This window comes from Hypanus sabinus, chromosome 13, assembly GCF_030144855.1.
Source record: "Hypanus sabinus isolate sHypSab1 chromosome 13, sHypSab1.hap1, whole genome shotgun sequence".
NCBI lineage: Eukaryota > Metazoa > Chordata > Chondrichthyes > Myliobatiformes > Dasyatidae > Hypanus > Hypanus sabinus.
This window is the reverse complement of record NC_082718.1, coordinates 17,774,688-17,799,599: the sequence shown is the minus strand read 5'-3', so window position 1 is coordinate 17,799,599 and position 24,912 is coordinate 17,774,688. Positions and strand designations below refer to the sequence as shown.

The window sequence follows — 24,912 nt, the reverse complement described above, 5'->3', positions numbered from 1 at the left end:
TTTTGTATAAGAGCCTGATGGTTGAGGGGTAGTAACCTTGGCAGTGTGAGTCCTGAGGCAACTGTACTTTCTGCCTGATGGAAGCAGTGAGAAGAGAGCATGGCCTGGGTGGTGGGGATCTCTGATAACGGATGCTGCTTTCCTACGACAGCGTTTCATGTAGGTGCGCTTAGTGGTTGGAAGGGCTTTACCTGTGATGTACTGGGCCGAATCCATTACATTTTGCAGGATTTCCCATTCAGAGGCATTGGTGTTTCCATACCAGCCAATCAATACACTCTCCACTACACATCCATAGAAACTTGTCAGGGTTTTAGTTGTTATGCTGAATCTTCGCAGACACTTGAGGAAGTAGAGGCTGTGCTGTGCTTTCTTCACAATTGCACCTACTGCTTGTGCTGGATTCAGGACAGGGTCTTCTGAAATAGTACCATTCCTACTAGAATTTTTTCTGTTGAAATTTTAACTTAATTCTGTGTGGTTTTGTTGGACTTCTGTCCACGTGGAACAATAGAAATGTGGAAGTGTCTTCTGTAAACTGAATTTAATGCGAAATTGATTTCATTTAAATCTGAGATTAGTAGTTTTCAAACGATAGCAATACAGGTTATGGGGGTTCGACATGGGTGAAAGGTGGATAAATGGAGTTAGGATGCAAAACAATATTGATGGACTTAATCAGATCACCTAGACTTAAAGATCTGCCCCCTTCCTTTCCAATCCTGATGAAAAGTCTAGGCCCGAAACATTGACTCTTTATTCATTTCCATAGATACTGCCTGACCTGCTGAGTTCCCCCAGCATTTTGTGTGTGTTGCTTAAGACTTTTATATTCCTTTTTGCTTGGGCACTGTGGAAAGGATGGACACGGATTAATTGGGAATATTAAGCAATATAATATTAACTGTTATTGTGTATGTTCTGGCTGGTAGACCTGATCTTAGACCATAAGAGTTCAGAGCAGAATGGGGCCATTCAGCCCAGCAAGTCTGTTCTGCTATTCTATTTTACCTCTCAACCCATTCTCCTGCCTTCTCCCCGTAACCTTTCACGCCCTGACTAATCAAGAACCTACAGTGTCAACCTCCATTTTAAATGTACCCAGTGACCTGGGCCTCCATAGCCACCTGTGGCAGTGGATTCCACAGATTCACAAATCTCTAGCTAAAGAAATTGCTGCTCATCTCTATTATAAATGGTCGTCCCTCTATTCTGAAGCCGTGTTCTTTGGTCTTCGACTCCCCCAATATCGGAAACATCCTCTCCACATCCACTTTATCATGGCATTTCATCATCTGGTGGGTTTCAATGAGATTGCCCCTCATTTGTCTAAATTCCAGTACAGGCCCAGAGCCATCAAATGCAATTTGGACGATAAGCTTTTCATTCCCAGAATTGTTCTTGTGAGCCACTTCTGAACCCTCTCCAACATCAGCACATCCTTTCTTAGATAAGGGCCCCAAACCGCTTACAATACTCCAAGTGAGGCCTCACCAGTGCCATATAGAGCCTCAACGTTACATCCTTGCTTTTATATTCCAGTTCTCTCAAAATGAATACTAACATTGCATTTGCCTTTCTCACCACGACTCAACCTGCAAATGAACCTTTAGTGAATCCTGCAAAAGGACTCCCAGATCCTTTAGCACCTCATATTTGTGAATTTTCCGCCTGTTTAGAAAATAGTCTACCCTTTGGTTCCTTCTACCAAATGCATGACTTCCCGACACTGTATCCATCTGCCATTTCTTTGCCCATTCTCCTCTTCTGTCTAAGCCCTTTTGCAGCCCACCTGCTTCCTCAGCACTACCTGCCCCTCCACCTACCTTCATATTGTCCGCAAGCTTGACCACAACGCAATCAATTCCGTCATTTAAATCATTGTTACGTAATGTAAAAAGAAGCATTCCCAATAAAGCCCTGGGAAACAGCATTGGCCATTGGCAGCCAACCAGGAAAGGCTTGCTTTATTCTCATTGTTTGCCTCCTTCCAATCAACCAATCCATGCTAATGTCATTCCTGTAATACCACAGGCTCTTAATTTGTTAAACAACCTCATGTGCGGCACTTTGTCAAAGGCCTTCTGAAAATCCAAATATACAACATCCACTGACTCTCTTTTGTCTATCCTGCTTGTTATTTCCTGAAAGAATTGCAACAGATTTGTCAGGCAAAATTTCCCCTTGAGGAAACCATGTTCACCTTGGCCTATTTTACCATTTGCCTCCAAGTACTTGCCTCATCCTTAACAATTGACTCCAATATCTTCCCAGCCACTGAGGTCAGGCTAACTGGCCTATAATTTCCTTTTTACTGCCTCCCTTGCCAATTTCATTTAAACCCTCCCCAAACCTGCCAGCAAAGATTTTAGTCCCCCTTGCGTTCAAGTACCTTGCCCCTTTTTTATAGTTGTACCTTCCCAGAAGGAATCCCAGTGATCCAGAAATCTGAAATTTTGCCCCTTGCACCAATTCCTCTGCCATGCATTCATTCGCTAAAACAGCCTATTCTTACCCTCACTGGCCAATGCCACAGGGAGCAATCCAGAGATTACTACCCTGAAGGTCTTGCTTCTCAGCTTTCTACCCTTACTCCCTAAATTCTCTCTTCAGGACCTTTCCTACCTATGTCATTAGTGCCAATATGTACCATGACTCACCCACCCCTTTTAGAATGCCGAGGACTCGATCTGAGACTTCCCTGATCCTGGCACCTGGGAGGCAACATAACCATCTGTGTGTCTCTTTTATGTCTAGAAAATCTTGTGTGTACTCCTTTAACTATGAAATCTTATCACTCCTGCCTCCCCCCCTTCCATTCTGAGCCACAGCAGCAGACTCAATGCCAGAGACCTGATCATTGTGGCTCTTCCCAGTAGGTCGTCTCCCTCAACAGTATGGAAAGTGGTATACTTGTTATTGAGGAAACTGCCACAGGAGTACTCTCCATTTTGCTTTCCCTCCCCTGACAGTCACCCGGTACTTCCTTACTGAAACCTCGGTGGTGACTGTGTCCCAGTAGCTCCTACCTTTCACGTCTTCATTCTCCACATGAGCTGAAGGCCAGTGAGCTGCAGTTCCAGCCCCTAAACACGGTCTCTGAGAAGCTGCAGCTCGGTGTGCCTGGTGCAGATGTGGTATCCGGGAGGCTGGAGGTCTCCCAGAATTCCCACATCTCACACTCAGAGATCTCACACACCCCTGGAGCCATTCCTGCTGCACTAACTGACGAAGAATGCAGAAGAAGAAACGTACCATGCCCAAGCCTATTCTTGCCTAAGCCTGTTGAATCAAAGCCTCCCCACTCCAACAGTGGCCGCTCCGGTTGACCCTATCTTATTTTTATCTTCCCTTGCTAAGGAATCGCGATTCGATTGGGCCGCCGGAAAAAGCTGGTAGCCCGTGAATGCTACTTTTCAAATCTCTTGTCCTGACCTGTATGTCGTCTCCTCTTTCTATTCGATTGGGCCGCCAGAAAAAGCTGGTAGCCCGTGAATGCTCCTTTTCAAATCTCTCGTCCTGACCTGTATGTCGTCTCCTCTTTCTATTCGATTGGGCCGCCAGAAAAAGCTGGTAGCCCGTGAATGCTCCTTTTCAAATCTCTCGTCCTGACCTGTATGTCGTCTCCTCTTTCTATTCGATTGGGCCGCCAGAAAAAGCTGGTAGCCCGTGAATGCTCCTTTTCAAATCTCTCGTCCTGACCTGTATGTCGTCTCCTCTTTCTATTCGATTGGGCCGCCAGAAAAAGCTGGTAGCCCGTGAATGCTCCTTTTCAAATCTCTCGTCCTGACCTGTATGTCGTCTCCTCTTTCTGTTCGATTGGGCTGCCAGAAAAAGCCGAAAACCCTTGAACGCTCCTTTTTAAATCTCTCGCCTTGACCTGTGTGTAGCCTCCTCTCTCAATGTGATTCGGCTGCTAGGGGAAAGAAATGACAAGCCATTCAATGACCCTTACAGGAGCAAGGAAATCTTACTCAGGCAGTTCTTTTGGGGAAAATATAAGTCCATTTAAGCCTACCGTATTAAATAAGGAAACACAGCCAGAAGTTGCGGTACATTTAAAACATAACTCTTTATCTCTAATGCTTTAGATATCAATCAGCTAAAGAGTTACAACCCAAGTTTGTAGTGCTCCTAGTTTATTGTTGAAGAGTTGTATTAATTTGCCTTCTAAAGTCCTTTTTGAATTATTTTAGCGAAAAGATGCAAGAGCAATCAAACATTTCAGAAATCTATTGGAAAATGCCAAAATGTAAGTGAATTTTTAACATTTTAGCAATATTCTTGAGGAATTTATTATCATAGTTTTTTTTTTTGCTGATAGAAGGCCTGCAGAAAGACTGGGAAAGCGCATAATAATGTAACGAATAAAAGGGAAAACGGTCATGCCAATCCATTTATCAAAGTATTTTATTTAATTGACCGAACTATTTAAGGATGCATAAGTTCTTGTTTATCTTTGTACAGGATTCTTTCAAAAGTGGATACGTGGCCCCAAGGTAAGAAAAGATGAAGACATTTAACATGTTTAGAGATAATCTACTGTTGATGGGGTTGCAATTTCATATTTCTAGTATAACTGAAGTAAGCAGCAATTGCCTTTTTAGAAAAGGAAAGTGTGGAACTTTCAATCATAGGTGAGATGTCCATATTATAGCTGGATATAAAGTCCTTTCTCTTCCTCTGATATAAAGTCAAGGGGAATTTTCTTTTGGATTTTCACAGTGAGCATATCAAATGAAAGCCAGGCATTTGACTTGATAGAAATTAATTTAGGGAGGAAAATATGTTTCAGTTTTTCCAAGCATCAGTCAAACCTAGTAAATGCTCGCTTCATGTTTTTAAATTTGACAACAGGGCTGCAAGTGGTTCCTTTCTTCCAGGAAGAAGACTGCCAGCAGATGGTGCTAATAGGCCTGGTAAGGAATTCAGGTGGCACATTCTGTTTTGTTTGGTGGAATACTAAAGAAAACAAAAATAATAATGAATCAAGCATCTTTAGTTTATTAATTTTTCAGTTTTGTTAAAGGACCCACACCAAACACCATTCTGCAAGGTAATACTCTCTGGAATTCAGAGGAATGAGAGGGCATCTTACAGAAACGTACAAAATTTTGAAAGGGATAGAAAAGTTGTTTCCAGTGGAGGGTGAGACTAGAACTAGGGGACATTGCCTCAAGATTCAGGGGAGAAGATTTAGGACGGAGATGAAGAGAAACTGTTTTTCCCAGAGAGTGGTGAATCTGTGGAATTCTCTGCCCAGGGAAGCAGTTGAGGCTTCTTCACTAAATATATTTAAGGTACAGTTAGATAGATTTTTACATAGTAGGGGAATTAAGGGTTGTGGGGAAAAGGCAGGCAGATGGAGCAGAGTTTACAGACAGATCAGCCATGATTGTATTGAATGACAGGGCAGGCTCGATGGGCCGGATGGCTGACTCCTGCTCCTATTTCTTATGTGAATTCCATGTATTAAAATTCAACATAATTAACTTCAGAAGTGGAAGATTCCATAGATATCTGAACATAGATAGCTGAACAGATTTAAGCACGTGATCAAGAACTCCCACGAATTAAGGCCAATGTAAATGCTTTTCAAAGAAATGTGCTAGTCCCTTTTCTCAATGCAGCACGTGATACAGTGTGACATGCAGACCTTCTTGTCAAGACGTAAATCGTCTCTTCATGCGCTACTGATGTTACTGAGTTACTGCTCCGTGACATACAAGAAAGCAAGAGCATAAATGCTTAGAGGAATCAAAAGAATCGGGTTATGTCAAGGTTCTGGCCCAAATTAAATTTGTTCAACCTATACATTAATAACCTAGCAGCAATTCAGTGACAAAGGTTCAACTGCTACTACTTCCTCCAAACTAGAAAGGCCCTAATTGATGTGTTTCACTGTATGAAGCTTCCGACCCAGCATTACGACATACATTCCACCTCTAGATGCCATTGCTAGCACTGAATTGAAAGTCACCATGAATGGATGGAGATTGATGGATAATGGACTCGCTGTGTGATGCACCATCAATAACTCTCTCTGAGACGTGAAGTCAAGATATCGGCTTTTATTGACTGGAAGAAAGAACAAGCAGTAGTTGACCACCATACTACATCCTGGAGAATGAGGGCCGGGCTCAGGCCTCAATCGCCTTTATACCGGGGTCTGTGGGAGGAGCCACAGGAGCAGTCAGCAGGGGGCGTGTCCAGACAGGTATATGTAGTTCACCACATTCATCCCCCCTTTGATTTAAAAGAGAGTCCCCATGGGGTGCAGTGGCTGCGATCTACGTAGCACCAGCTGTGGTTGCACAGGTCCCGGTGGTGATTGCACTGGAGACGGTGGTTGTGCTGGTTCCGGCCTGACTGGAGGTGTCAGCCCACTAGGCGTCAGTGATCCCTCATGCGTGTGCAAGGCGCCTGGTATAGGAGTGTTGTGAGGAGTCTGTGTAGGGCTCGGTGTGCGCGGTGTCACCTCGGGTACAGGGTTCATAGTTACCGTGGAGTGTTCGGGGTAGTGGTCTGCTACTCCTGCAGGCGCCAGGTCACGGACGGAGACCGTGTCCTCCCGCCCATCAGGTAAGACCACGTAAGCATACTGGGGATTCGTATGTAGAAGGTGAACCCTCTCAACCAGTGGGGAGTATTTATTACTCCTCACATGTTTCTGGAGCAGCACTGGCCCTGGGGATGTCAGCCAAACCGGTAGGGTGGTCCCAGTGACAGACTTCCTGGGAAAAGAGAATTGGCGCTCGTAAGGGGTGGCATTGGAGGACGTACATAACAGGGAGCGGATAGAGTGGAGTGCCTCAGGGAGGACTTCCTGCCATCGAGAGACCTGCAACCCTTTTGACTTAAGGGCTAAAAATGTGGCCTTCCACACTGTGGCATTCTCCCTCTCCACCTGTCCATTTCCCCGGGGATTATAGCTCATGGTCCTACTAGTAGCAATGCCCCTAGCTAACAGGTACTGGTGCAGCTCGTCACTCATAAAGGAGGACCCTCTATCACTGTGGATATAGCAGGGATACCCGAACAGAGTGAAGAGCTGGCGCAGGGCTTTTATGACGGACGTGGTAGTGGTGTTGGGGCAGGGGATAGCAAAGGGGAACCGTGAGTACTCGTCGATAATGTTGAGAAAGTAGACATTGCGATCGGTGGAGGGAAGGGGGCCCTTAAAGTCAACACTCAGTCGCTCAAAGGGGCGGGTGGCCTTGATAAATTGCGCCTTTTCAGGACGGTAGAAGTGCGGTTTGCACTCAGCACAGACTTGGCAGTCCCTGGTCACCGTCCTGATGTCCTCAAGGGAGTACGGCAGGTTCTGGGCTTTCACGAAATGGTAAAATCGGGTGACCCCCGGATGGCAAAGATCTGCATGGAGGGCGTATAGCTGGTCGATCTGTGCGCTGGCACACACTCCACGGGATAGGGCATCAGGGGCCTTCCAGGCCGGTACAGGATATCATAGGTGTAGGTGGAGAGTTCTATTCTCCACCGCAAAATTTTATCATTTTTGATTTTGCCCCGCTGTTGGTTGCTGAACATGAACGCAACCGAGCGCTGATCGGTCAGCAAGGTGAACCTTTTGCTGGCGAGATAGTGCCTCCAGTGCCTAATAGCTTCCACTATAGCCTTGGCTTCTTTCTCCACTGCGGAGTGCCGAATTTCAGAGCCTTGAAGGGTACGAGAAAAGAATGCTACTGGCCTGTCTGCCTGATTGAGGGTAGCAGCAAGCGCGAAATTGGAAACGTCACTCTCTACTTGGAAGGGAATGGTCTCGTCCACCGCATGCATCGTTGCTTTGGCAATGCCCCCTTTAATGCAGCTGAAGGCCGCACAGGCCTCGGCAAAGAGGGGAAAAGTGGTAGACTTGACCAGGGGGCAGGCCTTGTCTGCGTAATGGGGGACCCATTGGGCGTAATAGGAAAAGAAGCCCAGGCACCGTCTGAGGGCTCTGAGAGTGGTGGGAAGAGGGAGCTCTAACAGGGGGCACATACGGTCGGGATCAGGGCCAATGACCCCGTTTTCCACGACATACCCAAGGATAGCGAGTCGGGTGGTTCCGAACACACACTTGTCCCTATTATAAGTAAGGTTCAGGGCTTTGGCCACTTGGAAAAATCGTTGGAGGTTGGCATTGTGATCTGACCAGTCGTGACCACAGATGGTGATGTTATCCAGATAGGGAAATGTGGCCTTCAGTTGGCACTAGTCCATCATCTGGTCCATTTCCCTCTGGAAGACTGAGACACCATTTGTGACACCGAATGGGACGGGCAGGAAGTGATAGAGCCTGCCGCCCGCCTCGAAGGCAGTGTAGGGACGGTCCTCTGGGCAGATGGGGAGCTGGTGATAAGCCGATTTCAGATCTATTGTCGAGTACACCTTGTACTGAGCAATCTGGTTGACCATATCCGCGATGCGGGGTAGGGGGTACGCGTCAAGCTGCGTGAACCTATTGATGGTCTGGCTATAGTCCACCACCATCCTATTTTTCTGCCCGGTCTGAACAACAACCACCTGGGCCCTCCAAGGACTCGTGCTTGGCTCAATGATCCCCTCCCTGAGCAGCCGCTGCACCTCTGACTGAATGAAGGTCCTGTCCCGCACGCTGTACCTCCTGCTTTTAGTTGCCACAGGTTTACAGTCGGGGGTCAGGTTGGTGAACAGCGGTGGGGGTGATCTTGAGGGTGGAGAGGCTGCAAGTGGTGTCAGTAGCGCAGCTGTCGGCATGGTGCTGGGTGGGATGTGCGGGTCGGTGTGTGTGTGTGGTCAGTAGCGGGGTATGTGACGAAGTCCCACCAAACTGAGGATTCCTGACAGTGAGTGGTGGGAGGGGCCTGTCATATCCCATAGTCACACTTTCGAGGTGGCTCTGGAAGTCCAGCCCCAATAGCACAGGTGCGCACAGTTGAGGCATGACCAGTAGCGCTAAGTTCCGATATTCTGTGCCCTGCATCACCAATGTCACTACGCAACCCACCCGGATGCCTGTCGAATGCAGCCCAGAAGCCAAGGTGACCCTCTGGCTTACCGGCCGTGTCACGAGTCTGCAGTGTTGCACTGTGTCCGGGTCAATAAAACTCTTCAGTGCTGCCCATGTCAAACAGGCAGCTAGTCGTGTGCCCCTCCACCAGGATGTCCATCATTGACTTTGCAAGCTGGTGTGGGGCACTTTGGTCGAGGGTTACGGTGGCCAGATTTGAACTGCCGTCTTGGTGCCCGGTAAGCACCGGTGGGTAGGGGGCGGGGCATGTTGGCGCTGACAAAGATGGCCGCCCCATCCAGGCATGCAAGATGGCGGCCCCCATGCCTCGCATGAGGCGGGCAGGCAAGATGGTGGTCCCCATGCCTCACACGCAATGCTGCCCGACCCCGCTTTTGGTTTAGACTTACAGACCTTGGCGAAATGGCCCTTCTTCCCGCAGCTGGAGCAGGTCGCTTCTTGGGCCGGGCAGCGTTTTCGGGGGTGCTTTTTGAGTCCGCAGAAGTAACACTGCACGGGCTTGCGACTGGCAGCAGCTGTGGTTGGGTTCGGGGAGTTCGTGGAATCGTGACTGGCAGCGGCGTTGGCGAATTCGCTCGCGGGAACCGGCGGCGGTAGGGTCTGAGGTGTCCACGGAACCGGCGGGGGATCGTGCAGCTGGACAGCGTCAGCGTTGTGCAGAGCAGCCTCCAGCATGTCGGCCGTCTCGATCGCCGAGCGTAAGGTAAGATCGGCATTTTCCAGCAGCCGCTGGCGTACGTACACTGACCTGATTCCTGTAACAAAGGCGTCCCGTACTAGCAGCTCCGCATGCTGTTCCGCCGTGAGAGTTTTGCAGTCACAAGTTCGGACGAGCGTCTGTAGAGCTGGGCGCTCGACTCTGCAGGCCGCTGTTGGCGCGTAGCTAAGCGATGTCTTGCGTAGACGGTGTTCACCGGCTGCAGATACTGTCTTTTGAGGGCGTCCAGTGCCCCTTCGTAGGTCGGCAGGCCTCTGATAAGTGAGTAAACTTTCGGGGTGACCCTCGAGAGGAGAATTCAGTGCATAACAGCGGGGTCAGTTGCACAAACCTCCTCCAAGTATGTTTGGAAGCATGCAAGCCAGAGATCAAAGGCAAGAGCTGCTTCAGGGTCTTGGGGGTCCAAATCCAATCTTTCCAGACGTAAAACGCTTTCTATTTTTTAAAACTTCCAGTCAATAAAATTGATGCACCATCAATAACTCTCTCTGAGATGTGAAGTCGAGATATCGACTTTTATTGACTGGAAGAAAGAACAAGCAGTAGTTGACCACCATACTACATCCTGGAGAATGAGGGCTGGGCTCAGGCCTCAGATCGCCTTTATACAGGGGTCTGTGGGAGGAGCCACAGGAGAAGTCAGCAGGGGGCGTGTCCAGACAGGTATATGTAGTTCACCACACTGTCCTGACTAATTACTAACTGAGCAGGGTAGCAAAGTTCAAGCCGAACAATTAAGTTTCTCAGTGACCCGCCAGGCCCTCGTGGACAGTGACTGACACAACTGATTGGACTTCAGCCGTTACCAGCTTGTACACAATAATTGAGTACATTGTCATACTCATCAGACACCCAGCTTCGTTCACCAATGTCCTTCTCTGATGCTCTCCAGCCATTTCACCTTTCTTGGCTGCCGCCTCTGAATCGTGATGCTCTCTCTCATATTAATAGAGGGATTTCAACAAGCATTGGAATTAGAATTGGGTTATTACTCTCATATATACTGAGATAACAGTGAAAAACTTGCTTTGTATGCTTTTCTTTAAGGTTCAAAGTACATTTATTATCAAAATATGTCTGCAGTATGCAACCCTGCGATTTGTCTTCTCAGACAGCCATGAAACAAAGAAACACAGTGGAGCCCATTCAAAGAAAACATTAAACACCTGACACGCAAAAACAGGAACAAATCACGCTAACAGCAAACAATAAGTGAAAAATACAGAATATAAAACATCAAAGCACAGAGTCATTGAAACAGTCTCGGAATGTTCACTTTAGTTCACTTCATTTCAATTTAGCGCTGTGTTGTTCTTTGATCTAATCACTAAACAATGCGTCAAGGTCAAACAAGGTAGGACAATAACCTTGAAGAATAATGTGTAACAGCTACAGAGCGCAGAACAGATAAACAATGAAGTGCAGGATCACAATGAGGTAGTACATGAGGTGAAGATTTCATCTTATCATACTAGGTATATGGTATGACAGTAGTCTTAGAACAACGGTGTAGAAGCTGCTCTTAAGCCTGATGGTACGTACTTGCAGGCTCTTGTATCTTTTTCCTGATGAGAGGGTGGAGAAGAGAGGATGGGTGGGTCTTTGATGACGCTGACTGCCTTACTGAGACTGAGGTAGTGTAGACAGAATCCATGGGGGGGTGGGGGTGCAGGTTTCTGGGATGTGTCCGTAACTCTCTGCAGTTTCTTGCGGCCATGCGTAATGCCTATGCCAAGCATTGATGCATCCAGATCGGGCGCTTTCTACAGGGCATCAGTAAAAATCGGCTGGGGTTGATGGGGACATGCCAGATTGCATTAGCCTCATGAGGAGGTGGAGGCAGTGGGTGAACCTCCTTGGCTGTGGCATCAACATGATTGGACTGTGGTGAAGTTCACTCGGAGGAACTTGAAACTCTCGATCCTCTCCTCTCCACCTTAGTACTGTTGCTTAAGAAAAGAGCATGCGTACTGCCCCACTTCCAGAAGTCAATGACCAGCTCCCGTGTTTTGCTGGTACTGAGGGAAAGATTGTTGTCATGACAGCAGACAAACTGCCACCTGAACCTTTTTTGAATTACCATGTTTAGTTCCATGCCTTGCATCACAACAGTCCATGTGGGTGATGTTGTTATGCCAGAACTTTAACAAAGGAAACCCAGTGCCAGGAGACTGATATCTGATATCAGCCACCATATAGTTCCTTGTCACAGAACCAAATGCTTTTGCCTGTTTGGAGTAAATTTGCCACATTTTGTGTGAACTGCTCGCCTCAGGCTCGCTCAGCTCATTCTCGTCTAGGGGGAGCAGCCTTCAGCCCCGCCAAACTGGGTAATCAGCTTGTGTGGATGCTGTGTGATGTCCCCGCCTCGCCCAGAAACAGACAGTTCACCATAAGCGATTACATGAGTACAATTTATAAAGATTACTATAACTAAGTGATTAATAATGATATAGTATATATGAAGAGAAAAAATAAAGAAAAGGCACCAAACTTATCAAAGTCCAAACCACTTCGTGCACAACCGTTGGAGCTCAATTACTGAAGTCTTCTGGCCACCATTCAATCCCCTCCGAACTCCTCGACTCGCAGCTCAGGACCCTCTGAAGTGGTCAACCAAGCACATCTAGCTTCATCTACCCCCCTCAGAGTACCTCCTGGCCTCGGACCCCCGCTTGGGTTTCCTTGCCCAGCTTACAGCATTGAGTCCTCTCTTTCTCACCCCCTCGCGCTGATCTGCCCAAAAGCCCGTCAACAAAAGCTTACAGACTCAGAACAACATTAATCTCCATTTGGTTTACAAAGGAATACAATTCTTGTTATCAGAAAATTTTAACCCAAACAAGCTTCCAGCACTCTAGCGCAACAAAGGAGCATTCCTGCTTTTAACAAAACAAAGAAGCCCTTTTGATTACATACACAGTAACAAAGAAAAAAGAAGAAACCCCCTTTACACCACATTTTGTGTGAACTACTTGAATCATTTACAGACTAGGCATGGCAATCATTATTGATAAGGTGGGGAGGGTGATCTCTGGTAATCCAGACCAAACATTAGCACTCATTAGTAATAAGTACCAGCTGTCCTAACTGAATGGAAGGCTTTATAAACAACACCTCATCATTATGAATGTAGTTGTTTGAATACACGAGGGGTGATTGATAAGTTCGTGGCCTAAGGAGATGAGTTACGCAGCTCTTGTTACATGCACGTGCAGTTCAACTCTTTGAGTGAAAATGCAGATAGTTTGAAGTTAACAACTCATTTCCTGCTACCCTAGGCCACAAACTTATCAATCACCCCTGGTGTGGACCACTTCTGGGGGTCCAAGTTGCCAACTTCTACAAAGAAGGGATCCATATGCTCCATGACTGCTGGACTAAGTGTATAAATGTAGGAAAAATAAATGTACTAGGTTTTCTCAAATTGACTCCTTCTATCTTAGGGCACAAACTTATCAATCACCCCTCGTACATCAGTAACAAAGATCATTTATGGATTTGAACTTGATCACATTACATTACAACTTGGCTGACCTTCCCTCTCCTTCACTATCACATTCTAAATTTATGGTTTATCTTAAGGTAACAATATTAAAACAATTATTATTATAACTGAAACACATCGACTTTATTTGCTTTTGATCATCAGATTAACTTTAATCTCCTGCTCCAGTACAGGTGGTCACAAACTTTTTGCAGAGTTACATATATTCCTGGGTGTATCTAAGAGTTTCACTGATACAGAATCTTTTGATTTCATGCAAGGTTACAGAAATTGCAGGTGTTTTGGTTAGAGTAGTTCTAATATTTTGTTAATTCACTGCAATATTATTGTATGCACTTGCAAGTACAATCCTAATATATGAAATACTTGGTGATCATCTGCCCATTTAAAACTAGCATTAATTACCATTTTACATTAGCATCAAAATAAGTGTTTCCAAATATATTTATATTGTGCAAAAATGCTGTACTTATTCACCCAATCATTCTTCATTGTTAAATGGAAGAGTATGTTAATTTTCATAGCAAATACATAGGTAAATAAAGTTCATACTGGATTGTTGAGTTTGTTAGCTAGGGAATTCTGAATTAAGAGTTATGCTCCCATTGCTTCCCAGATGATCACATCATGGAGAAATTGGTGCCAAGAAGCTTTGGCCTTTTTCAAGTCTGTGTGTTTGCTTGCTTTAGATTCAGAGAAACCTTGTGACTTGGGAGGAGGCTGTTTGGCATCTGCTGTCACTGTGTTCAGAGCCAGGCAGATCAGATCTCCGCAGTTATTTATCTAACTACTTTTTAAATGTGAAGAGTATTTCTGTATCTATCTTTGCCACCCCTTCGGAACCTTGCATCGCTGGAGGAAAAATAATTTTCTCACTTGCCCTTCTACCAATTAATTTAAATGCGTGCCTTTCTTTTTGACCACTTTTGGATCGCTCATAATTGCATTATTCTGGATTAAGTCCCCATTGGCTTTTTCTTTTCTAATGAGAAATAACTCAATTTTTGTATGCAATTAAATCTGAGAATTCAAGATTGAAGATTGGTTAATGTCATTTCCAGTACACAAAAGTAAAAGAGAACAAGATGATTGTTACTCTGGCTCCAATGCAGTCTATAACAGTTTAGTGTAATCGCATTTTTCCTGAAATGCAATGACTAAATATATCTGCAGCAGTCAGAATGAGGCATCATCAGGGTCTCAGCATAACCTGCCAGTTCTTAATCTTTGCCTAATAAATGGAGACATTCACTGAGTCATTTTCAGCATTTTATTGACATTTGCTTCCTTTATACATCTATAGGTTAAAACTCCAAGGTCTCTGCTGCTTCATACCACTTGATATCCATATTTTTATTGTGACATACTGTCTTGTTTATTTATTAGCTTGGACATCCAAAAATGTATTCTTTCTGGAATAAGCTCTCTGTGTTGGTTTTCTATCCAGCTGATCAGGCCATCATATCTTCTGTTCTAAAGCTTTCCTTCTCACTGTCAACCACACAGTGATTGTTTTTGTTTTAACTACTCTGCAGACATCTTTATTATTCTCCTTCATTCCGGCCTTGGTCAGTAATGTATATTTCAAAGGAAAGTCAGGGGAGACTAAGTAAGCCCTGTGGAATCCCAGTGTCAATGGTTTTTGTGTTTCCAAAATGTCCATTAACCAATTTTTGATTAAGTTCACTACTTTCTCTAGAATCCTACAGCCTTTTTATATTTTTGCCCATCTTGCCATGTGGGATCTTCCCAGAGGCTGAACATCAACCACCTTAACCCCATTCTTCCTGCGCTTTGCAAACGATCAGCATCTGAAGTTGAACCCAAGTCTCCATGGCTTTACAAGCTGGACCATTTTGCCACTTTAAATCACTTGACAGGCTAGTTTAAAACCTGCTCTGTCATACCAGCTAACCTGCTTAAGAGGATCTTCATTGCGGCCTTATTAAGACCCATCTCCGCTGAACTACAATGGTCCTACCTTCCTCAGAAATGGCCGAGATCCCAAGAATCCCCCCCTCATGCCATTCTCTCCAGCTACACATTTAACAGCAATATGCCCCTTTTATATTTGTTCATGGTATCAAGAGCAAACTGAAAATTAGTATCTTTGAGGTCCTATTTGATCTGTGGTCTCCCCCCTTAGTATCTGCATGAAGAACTTTGTCTTCCTTTCCCCGGCAACCTTGTCCAGGTTTCAGACTTTATCAACATATACGAAGGGCATCATTCCATGAAAAATATGAGAACAGAAGGATCCAGAGCATATGTGCATGGCAGATTGAGAAAAAAGTATTTTTAAAATAAGTATATAGAATTCCAAAAGGCCATAAGACATATGGACAGAATTAGGCCTCAGGGCTGATTTATGTTCCCTCTCAACCCCATTCTCCTGTATTCTCTGTAACCTTTAATGTCCTCACTAATCAATAACCTATCAGCCAACACTTTAAATATGCCCTATAAATTGGCCTCCACAGCTGTCTGTGCAATGAGTTCCACAGATTCACCAGCTCCTGGCTAAAGAAATATCTCATCTCTGTTCTAAAGCGACATCCCTCTATTCTGAGGCGGTGTCCCATGTCCATTGTATCTAAGCTTTACAATATTCAGTAGGTTTCGATGAGATCCCCACCTCATTCTTCTAAATTCTAATGAGTACAGGGTCAAAGCCATCAAACATTCTTCATATATTTCATTCCTGGATTCATTCTTATGAATATCCTCTGGGGCCTCTCCAATACCAACTCATCCTGGGACCCAAAATTGCTCACAATACTCCCAAGTGCGATCTGACCTATGGCTTACAAAGCCTCGGCATTTCACCCTTACTTTTATGTTCTAGTCCTCTCAAAATTAATGATAGCGTTGCATTCACCTTCTTTACCACCAACACGTCCTGTAAGGTAACCTTCAGGGAATCCTGCCTGAGGACTCTCATCTCCCTTTGCTTCTCTGATTTCTGAATTTTCTCTTGTTTAGGAAGTCATCTACGTCTTTATTCCTTTCATTCAAGTCCACGACCATACACTTACCCACATAATGTTCCATTTGCCACTTCCTTGCTCATCCTTGTAATCTGCCTTGAGTCCTCTGCTTCCTCAACACTACCTGCCCCTCCGCCAATCTTTGTATCATTTGCAAACTTGGCCACAAAGCCATCAAGTTCTGGTATCCAGATTATTGATGTATAGGATTAAAGAAATGGTCCTAACAACAACAGCTGAGGAACACAACTAGTCACCGACGGCTAACCAGAAAAGGACCCCTTTATTCCCACTCTTTTCCTCCTGCCATTCAGCCAGTCTAATACCCATTCCAGTATATGATGAGCTCTAATCTTGGTTAGCATCTTGATGCAGTACCCTGTCAAAGTCCTTCTGAAAGTTGATTTAAAAGTATTGGACTATTACTAAGAATTCATATTGAACTGTTCACTGTTTTGATTATAAGATGACAAAGTATTTAATTGGAGTCTTTACATGTTGAATATAGAAAAGATAATGAAAAATAATGGTGTTAATTTTTTTTTATTCCTAAAGGTGGGTGAAAAGCTGAAAGAATATCTACTAAAATATGTTCATTCTCTCGGAAAGAAAAAGATTGATGTGATAGTTAATAACTACATTGTGAATTTGGTTAGTGATATTTTCTTATCTTTTAACTCTGGTTTAATTATAATTGGACAGTAATCCAAAGAGAAAAATACTGATGCTGGAAATCTGAGGGGGGAGAAAAGAGATACTCTGCAGATCGGGTAGCATCTGTGGAGAAAAGCCCTGTATAATTAGGAAATTTATGTGTGATGTCACTGTTAACACAGTTTAATTGTTTGCTACTTTAGAGTTAGCAGCTGGAGTGACAAAACAATGTAAAGAACACATGTGGGGTGAATTCTTCGGTCCGTGTCACTGCTACCCCTGGAATGAAATGCTCCTATAAGGACCAGCAGTTGGACTTAACTAAAATGTTGCTTTAACAACCAAACTTACGTAATTTCTTAGCTGGTTTAATTGAAAATCATGCTGAATTTTTGAAATTTAAGGGAAGAAAAACTTCTTATGCCTAGAAAATTGACCTTGGATGTCAGTGTTAAGTGTACCATATAGGAATTAGTGAATTCTTTTCAAGGTATGCTTTCTTTAAAGTCCTCTTGCTCGTCAACAGTGTATTGGGCCTGATGTAGGACTCCAAACAATGTCCATCCCTTTGTCCCCAGAGATGAATTTTGCTTGCTGAGTTTTTCCAGCAGTATTTTTTTTTGCTCCAGAATCCAGCATCAGATGACTCTTGTGGGAAGCACAGGAGATTATTGTATATTGGAAGGTCAGCAAAATTCAAAGATGATCTAATTTTGATTTTTTTTAAAAATGTTTTGAATGGAGTTTAGCCAATCAATAAAAAGTTAGGACAGTTACGTTGTTAGCTTTGGCCAAATAGTTTTTATTTTGGGGGTGAAGGAAATGAGGGTTATATGTGTATAGTCTTGTTGAAAATAATGACAGGAATCTAAAAATAATTTGTTACTTTCATTTAGCTTGAATGCATACAGACGATTGTGAATACAATATGGAAAACCTGTGGCCTCAGTATCCACACTCTATGTTTGTAAGTGATGATTGCTTTGAAGTAAAATAATTTTCATCACTGTGTGCATATTAATTTTATTTATTACAACAATTATGGGGAAAGTAATTGAATATCAAATTTATTATATGATTATGATTTGGGTTTCCCTTAAAAAGTGGGATTTTAGCCATGAGATGTTAAAATCGAACACTGCAGCTGTGTCAGTGTTACGCAGATTTTTCCTTCCAACTCCACGTGAGTCCAGGGTAAAAGCAAAGCTCAACCATAACATATTGGAAGGTGAGCAAATTTTGTTAATTTTCTAATATTTTGAAGGGGTTTTAGCATTAGATAAGTGGTTAGGACAGTTTAACAGTTGTATTGTTCACTAACTTTGGCTTGTTAATTTGTATTATAAAGGTGAGGGAGACAAGTACTGGTGTTTTATAATAAAAGGAATAGACAGGGTATTGGTGAAACATAATTAGAGTGCTCTATAAATAAGGAATGGGCAAATTATTGGTGCAGTCAGAGCTAGAGTGCTGTGTGTTGTTCTGATCTTAGTTATAGAGGGATATCCTTTGATAGTTAACAATTTAGAAAAGATCCATTGTTGAATAGATACTAGGGATTTAAGGTTTGCTTGAGGTATGGTTTAAAAGTCTGGGCCTTTAGACATTGTTCTTTGGCAGAATGAGAGTTGATCTTATTGGAGAAATAAGATTCTTGATGGTCTGACGATGGAAAGATGTGCTTCTTTGTGGTGGGGGTGGAGGTGTGGTTATTGCAAAACTCGAATGGCAACAGCTTACAGCACAGACAACCCAGGTTCAACTCCTGCCACTGCCTGTAAGGAGTTTGTACGTTCTCCCCCGTCACTGCGCGGATTTCCTCCAGATACCATGGTTTCCTCCTACAGCCCAAAGACTTGCCAGTTGGTAGGTTGATTGGTCATTGTAAATTAGACTAGGGTTAAGTTGGGGGTTTGCTGGGCAGTCTGGCTTGTTCCACACAATATCTCAATAAATAAATAATTAGGTGACTCAGTTTTATACTCAGGGGTTACCCATTTCAATTGGGCTGCACAGTAATGCAGTTATCTCACAGCTGCAGCCACCTGGGTTTAATGTGATCAACTCGGTTTCCTCTCGTGTGGGTTGGTGCAAATGTGACAGAATTTGATTGGAATGTGGAGAGAATTTTTAAAAATGTACTAGTGTAGGAGAGGTGTAAGTGGGTGCTTGGGGAATGGTTCAGACTTGGTGAGCCAAAGGACTTGTTTCTGTGTTATATGGATCTTGTCGTTGTTCAGTCATTAAGTCCGACTCTTCGTGACCTCTCTGGTTTTTCATGGCAAGGTATGTTAGAGTGCCATGCCTTTTTTCTGTGCAGATACAGCTGCAGCCTAGTTTGGGAGCTGGCTGGGTTTGAACTCAGGACCATCTGCCTTGAAGTCCAGTGCTGATGCCACCACACCACCAGCCGGCCCACTGAATGGCTCTGTGACTCTATAAAGAAAGAACTTCTGAGGGTTGTAAATCTTTACACCTCTCTAGCCAGAACTATGGAGGACGAATTATTGCATGTATTCAAGACCAAGTTAGATTGATCTATAAGGGAGCAGGATCAAGCAGCAAATTGGAGCCAAGATCAAACCAGCTTAGAACTTATTGAATGGAACAGGCCCAAGTTACTGTTTGATTTGCTCCAGATCCTTTTATATGAGATTGAGGAAGTTGGTCCTTCCAAAAAAAATATCACTTTTGTAATCAAAAAGCCTTGGAAGTGAAATTTAATACATAGCTTATTTTTTGTGCTAGTACTGGGGATGAACTTAAGCAGGGGTTTAAAGAGATGATTCCTAATCAGATGCCCAATTAGCATGTCTGATTACATTTTCCCTTTACATGGTAAACTGTGTGGCGTGCTCAATGGGCTGGTTTTATGCCAATATTCATATGGGCTACTGCCAAAGTTGAATTGCCTTCACAGTTCATTGAATCTTATGATGTAACTATTGGCTGGTTTCCTGTAGGTCCAACAGAGAGAAGATAAATTCTGGAGAATTTGTTGTGTTCCATATGATGATTTATATTTTGCAAGCTGTTGAAGGACTTTCTCTGCCTCTTCCACCAGGTAACTAATTGATAGAGAAGCAGAATTAGTCACGATCAGAAAGACTGTGTGATTTACTTTTATAGGAATCCAGGCTAGGAGCAGTTGAAAAATAAAATGGGGTACACAAAGGTAATTCCTGTAATCATTTTAGAATTACATCCTAGAAATAAAGATTTTTTTAAAAAAAGAAAACAATCTACTCATTATAATGTCATTAGTGGTTAATGTTATAATCAGTTCATTGTCTTTGGATTTTAGTGAAATTTGTAAATTGGTTTATTATTGTTGCATGTACTGAGGTACAGTGAAAACTTCGTTTTGCATGCCATCATTTCAATGCAGCAGCAGATTGACGTGGTGCAAGGTAAAAACAGTAACAGAATGAAGAATAAAGCGTTACCTTTAGGGAGAGTGAGGTGCAGGCGGACAATAAGGTACAAGGGCTTACGAGGTAGATTGAGGTCATGAATTTGTCTTAACCCCGTTGAGCAAGGTGGTACGTGCTTTCAGGAGTTTGTTCCCAGTGGGAGGTGGGTGAAGAGAGAATAGGGTAAGTGGGATCTTTGATTATGTTCAGTTTTTAAAAGATTAGCTGATAAGATGCTGACGTATCACGTTGTTATATTATTACAGAGGTAGATTAGTAGCTACTTGCATTATCTAATCATCCTTTACTTGCTTGGAAATACTTAAGGGCTGGTTTTAAATTGAGAGGAAGCATATTTAATTTGGTATTGCACTTAATTGCTGTCTTAGGGTAGTGTGCAGTTATTTACCTCGTGCCTCAATCTGTTTAAGAATCTCAGCATAATAAAGCAATATAACTGTGCTATGATTTTTTTAATCAGCCCCCATTTCCCCCCCTCCTCCCTGACATACACACTTCGTCACCCTTCTCTTTTAAGATGCATCCTGAGCCTATTGCCTTGACAAAAGCTTTTAATAATCAGTTTAATATCTCATGGTTTATTGCCAGTTTTTTTTCTTCTGCTTGTGAAATGCTTTGGAATGTGTTGTTCTATTGATGGTGTTAAATAAATGCCAGCTGTTTTTGACAATTCTCTGTATCATATAAACCAATATGCTTAGCATGAAAACGATATGGGGGGGAGGTGGGAATTGGGCTTATTCCCTTGATTTTGTGATCAAAACAACAACTACTTCTTCAAAAATCTCAGAATGTAGATTATTTGTTAACTTTTAGTTTTACTTTGCCAATTATTTTTCTTAGTAATAATGATTTTTAACTCCTGCATTCTTATATTACCTACTATTTTTCTATTACCCCCGTGTTATTTTAGCTACCCATTGAAAGAAAAAAAATGGTTTCCTCTGTCTCTTATTTATTCCTGTCTCTTTTTATTAGAAATGGTTTTGCTAATCCCCTTCCAGCTTTCCATAATTGAAAAAAGCTGTGATGGTCATTTTTTTTTTACACTTAGTACAAGTCTGCTATTCATATTTGATGAAAGGGACTCATTTCTTGATTCCCAAAAGCCTTTTCATTACTCCATTGATCATGCGGAAGGTAAAAGGTAGGCACAACATTATGGGCTGAAGGGCCTATTGCGCTGTACTGTTCTATGTTTTTTTTTACATGTCACAAATTAATGGTTTGCTGGTATTCTCTCCCACTTGCCAGAATTCAGCTTATTAAATACTCAGGAGCTTGACAGCATTCTTGTGAAAGTAGCCCATGTGATTGGATTACGAGTCAATATCCTAAATATAGTTTTATCTGCCAATAAAATGTACTGCACCAGCTTGCCAAAGCTTTTTCTCAAAAGCTATTTTGACTTCTACTAGCTAATTGGGTAAGGCAGCAGATTTATTTATCACTTGCTAGCTCCTCTTCAAGTCACATACCATCCTGATGTGAAGATAAACCTCATCACGGTTGGGTATAAATCTTGGAACTCTGGCATCAACTTCATGGATCCCATATGGTTTACAAAGGAGGAAGTTTTGCTATCCTGAGGAAAACCAGGGTGGATAAATCTCCAGGGCCTGACAAGGTATTCCCTTGGACCTTAGTGCAGATATTGCAGGGGCCCCAGCAGAGATGTCTGAAACATCCTTAGTGACAAGTGAAGTACCAGAGGATTGGAGAGTAGCCAATGTTGTTTTGCTGGTTAAGAAAGGCTGTAAATGTTATCCAGAAAATTGTAGGCCAGTGAGTCTGATATCAGTAGTGGGAAAGTTATTGGAAGGTGTTCTAATAGACTGGGTGTATAAGTATTTGGATAGACATGGACTGATTAAGGATACTCAGCATGGCTTCGTGTTTGGTAGGTCACGGCTAACCAATCTTATAGATTTTTCGAGGACGTTTCCAGGAAAGTGGATGAAGGCAAGGCAGTGGTACATGGACTTTAGTAAGGCATTTGACAAGGTCCCGCATGGGAGGCTGGTCAAGAAAGTTCAGTTGCTTGGCATTCAAGATGAGGTAGAAAGTTAGATTAGACATTGGTTTGTGGGAGAAGCCGGAGAGTAGTAGTAGGAGAGGGTTGCCTCTCTGACTGGAGGTCTGTGACTAGTGATGTGCCACAGGGATCAGTGCTGGGTCCTTTGATGTTTGTCATCTATATCAGTGATCTCAATGTTAATGTGTTTAACTGGATCAGCAAATTTTTGAATGACAACAAGATTGGGGTGTAGTGGACAGTGAGGAAGGCTATCATGGCTTGCAGAGGGATCTGCATCAGCTGGAAAAATGGCAGATGGAATTTAATACAGACAAGTGCAAGGTGTTCTCTTTGGTAGGACCAACCAGGGTAGATCTTACACAGTGAACACTAGGACACATAGGAGTGTCGTAGAACAAAGGGATTTGGGAATACAGGTCCATAATTCATTGAATGTGGCATCACAGGTACATAGGTTTGTAAAGAAAGCTTTTGCATATTGGTCGTCATAAATCAAATTATTGAGTCCAGGAGAAGGATGTTATGTTGAAGTTGTATAAAACATTGGTGAGGCTTAATTTGCAGTATGGTTTGCAGATTTGGTCACCTACCTACTGGAAAGTTGTAAACCAGCTTGAATGAGCGCTGAGAAAATTTACAAGGTTATTGCCAGGCCTGGAAGATCTGAGTTATAAAAAAAGATTGAATAGGTTAGGACTGCACTCTTTAGAACATAGTAGATTAGGAGGAGATTTGATAGAGATGTACAAAATTACAAGGGGTATAGCTAGGATAAATGCAAGCAGGCTGAGTTTTGGTGAGACTACAATCAGAGGTCATGGGTTAAGGGTGAAAGGTGAAAAGTTTAAGGAGAACATGAGGGGAAAGTTCTTCATTAAGAGGGTTGTGGTGCATGCAAGCTCAATTTCAACATTTAAGAGAAGTTTGGATGGGTACAGTACATGAATAGTAGGGGTATGGAGGGCTTTGATCCCAGGGCTGCTCAATGGGAGTAGGCAGTTTAAATGGTTTCAGTATGGACTAGATGGGCAGAAGAGCTCGTTTCTGTATTGTACTTCTCTATGACCCACTTTACAAAATGCTTTGTGAGTATCCTCCTGAGACATTGCAGTGGTTCACAAATAAGAGAAAGTTTGCAGATGCTGGAAATCCAAGCAACACACAAAATGCTGGAGGAACTCAGCAGGCTGAGCAGTGTCTATGGAAAAGAGTACAGTCGACACTTCGGGCTGAGACCCTTCAGCAGGACTGGAGGAAAAAGATGAGTCAGAGTAAAAGGGCTGGGGGGTGGGGAGGAGAGGGAAAAATACAGGGAGATAGGTGAAACCGGGAAGGGTGTGTTACGAATGAGGAGCAACTCTGATGGGCAGAAGGGTGCAAAGACACCCCCCCCCCCTTTGAGAATCGCAACATCGCTATTATTTTGGGTCTGATACCAAGGAAATGAGAGAGATACACAGCTCATGTCAGTTAATGAGAGAGAGACAATGCAGGGATACACAAAGAGTGGAATGTCTCCTCCTAACAAAAGCGGAATAGAACCACTGATTACTGCTATTGTCTCTTGGAGAAGGAATTGTGTATTGAGTACTGTTCTATTCATTGAAACCCCTCAGGGGCAATCAGAGTGGTCTTGTTGATGGGTTGCATCATCCCAACCTGATTGACTCCTGAGACCCCGTGAGTGGGGATAAAAGTAAGGTCTGGGGAAACACCCCTCAGATGCACCAGGAGAGATGTTACGAGACCAGTGGGGGCTTGTGTGTGTGTCCACCCTTGCGTGGGTGACGAGTCCACCACGGAAGAACAGTCTAGCTAAAGGACGGAGGGGTCATACGTGAATGGCCACAACAACAACGCATTGACGTATCAAGATCGTAAAGGAAAGTCGGCAAGTCAATAGCTGTTACTGCTTTCTCTCTCTCTCTCTCCCAACAATTGCAGTACCGCGACCCACAACTACTGCAGCCTGCATGAACTGAACTGAACTTTATATTTCCATCGGACAATTCATTAACCCCTAGACAACGATAGAGCTTTTCTCTTATTGATTATTATTATACCCGCACTTTTAGGTTTAGTATTGATGAAGTATATTATCTGTATATTTGCATTGATGTTATTTTTGTGTATTTTTACTAATAAATACTGTTAAAAATAGTATCATCAGACTCCAACGGATACTCCTATCTTTGCAGGCAAGAAACCCAGTTACAGGGTTCGTAACAGGTGAAATAAAGAGCTGGGAAGTTGATTAGTGAAAGAGATACAGGGCTGGAGAAGGGGAAATCTAGGAGAGAAGAGAAGGCCATGAAAGAAAATAAGGGGGAGGAGCACCTGAGGGAGGTGATGGGCAGGCAAGGAGATGAGGTGAGAGAGGGAAATGGGAATGGGGAATAGAGAAGGAGGTGGGGGTATTACCAGAAGTTTGAGAAATTGATGTTTATGCCATCAGGTTGGAGGCTACCCAGACGGAATATATGGTGGTGTTTCTCCAACCTGAGTGTGGCCTCATTGCGACAGTAGAGGAGGCCATGGACTGACACATGAGAATGGAAAGCGG

General features: G+C 43.5%; 1 protein-coding gene across 4 annotated transcripts in view; it reads left to right on the top strand.

Annotated features, from left to right (window-relative positions):
* Positions 1-24,912, top strand: part of gsap (gamma-secretase activating protein) — a 108,309-nt gene that overhangs the window by 56,487 nt on the left and 26,910 nt on the right. For all 4 annotated transcript variants that reach the window (XM_059987220.1, XM_059987221.1, XM_059987222.1 and 1 more), the window contains 6 exons: positions 4,197-4,252; positions 4,468-4,499; positions 4,858-4,919; positions 16,779-16,874; positions 17,774-17,844; positions 19,841-19,941. In XM_059987220.1, the coding sequence (XP_059843203.1) occupies positions 4,197-4,252; positions 4,468-4,499; positions 4,858-4,919; positions 16,779-16,874; positions 17,774-17,844; positions 19,841-19,941 (418 nt within the window). The remainder of the gene's footprint in view (positions 1-4,196; positions 4,253-4,467; positions 4,500-4,857; positions 4,920-16,778; positions 16,875-17,773; positions 17,845-19,840; positions 19,942-24,912) is intronic.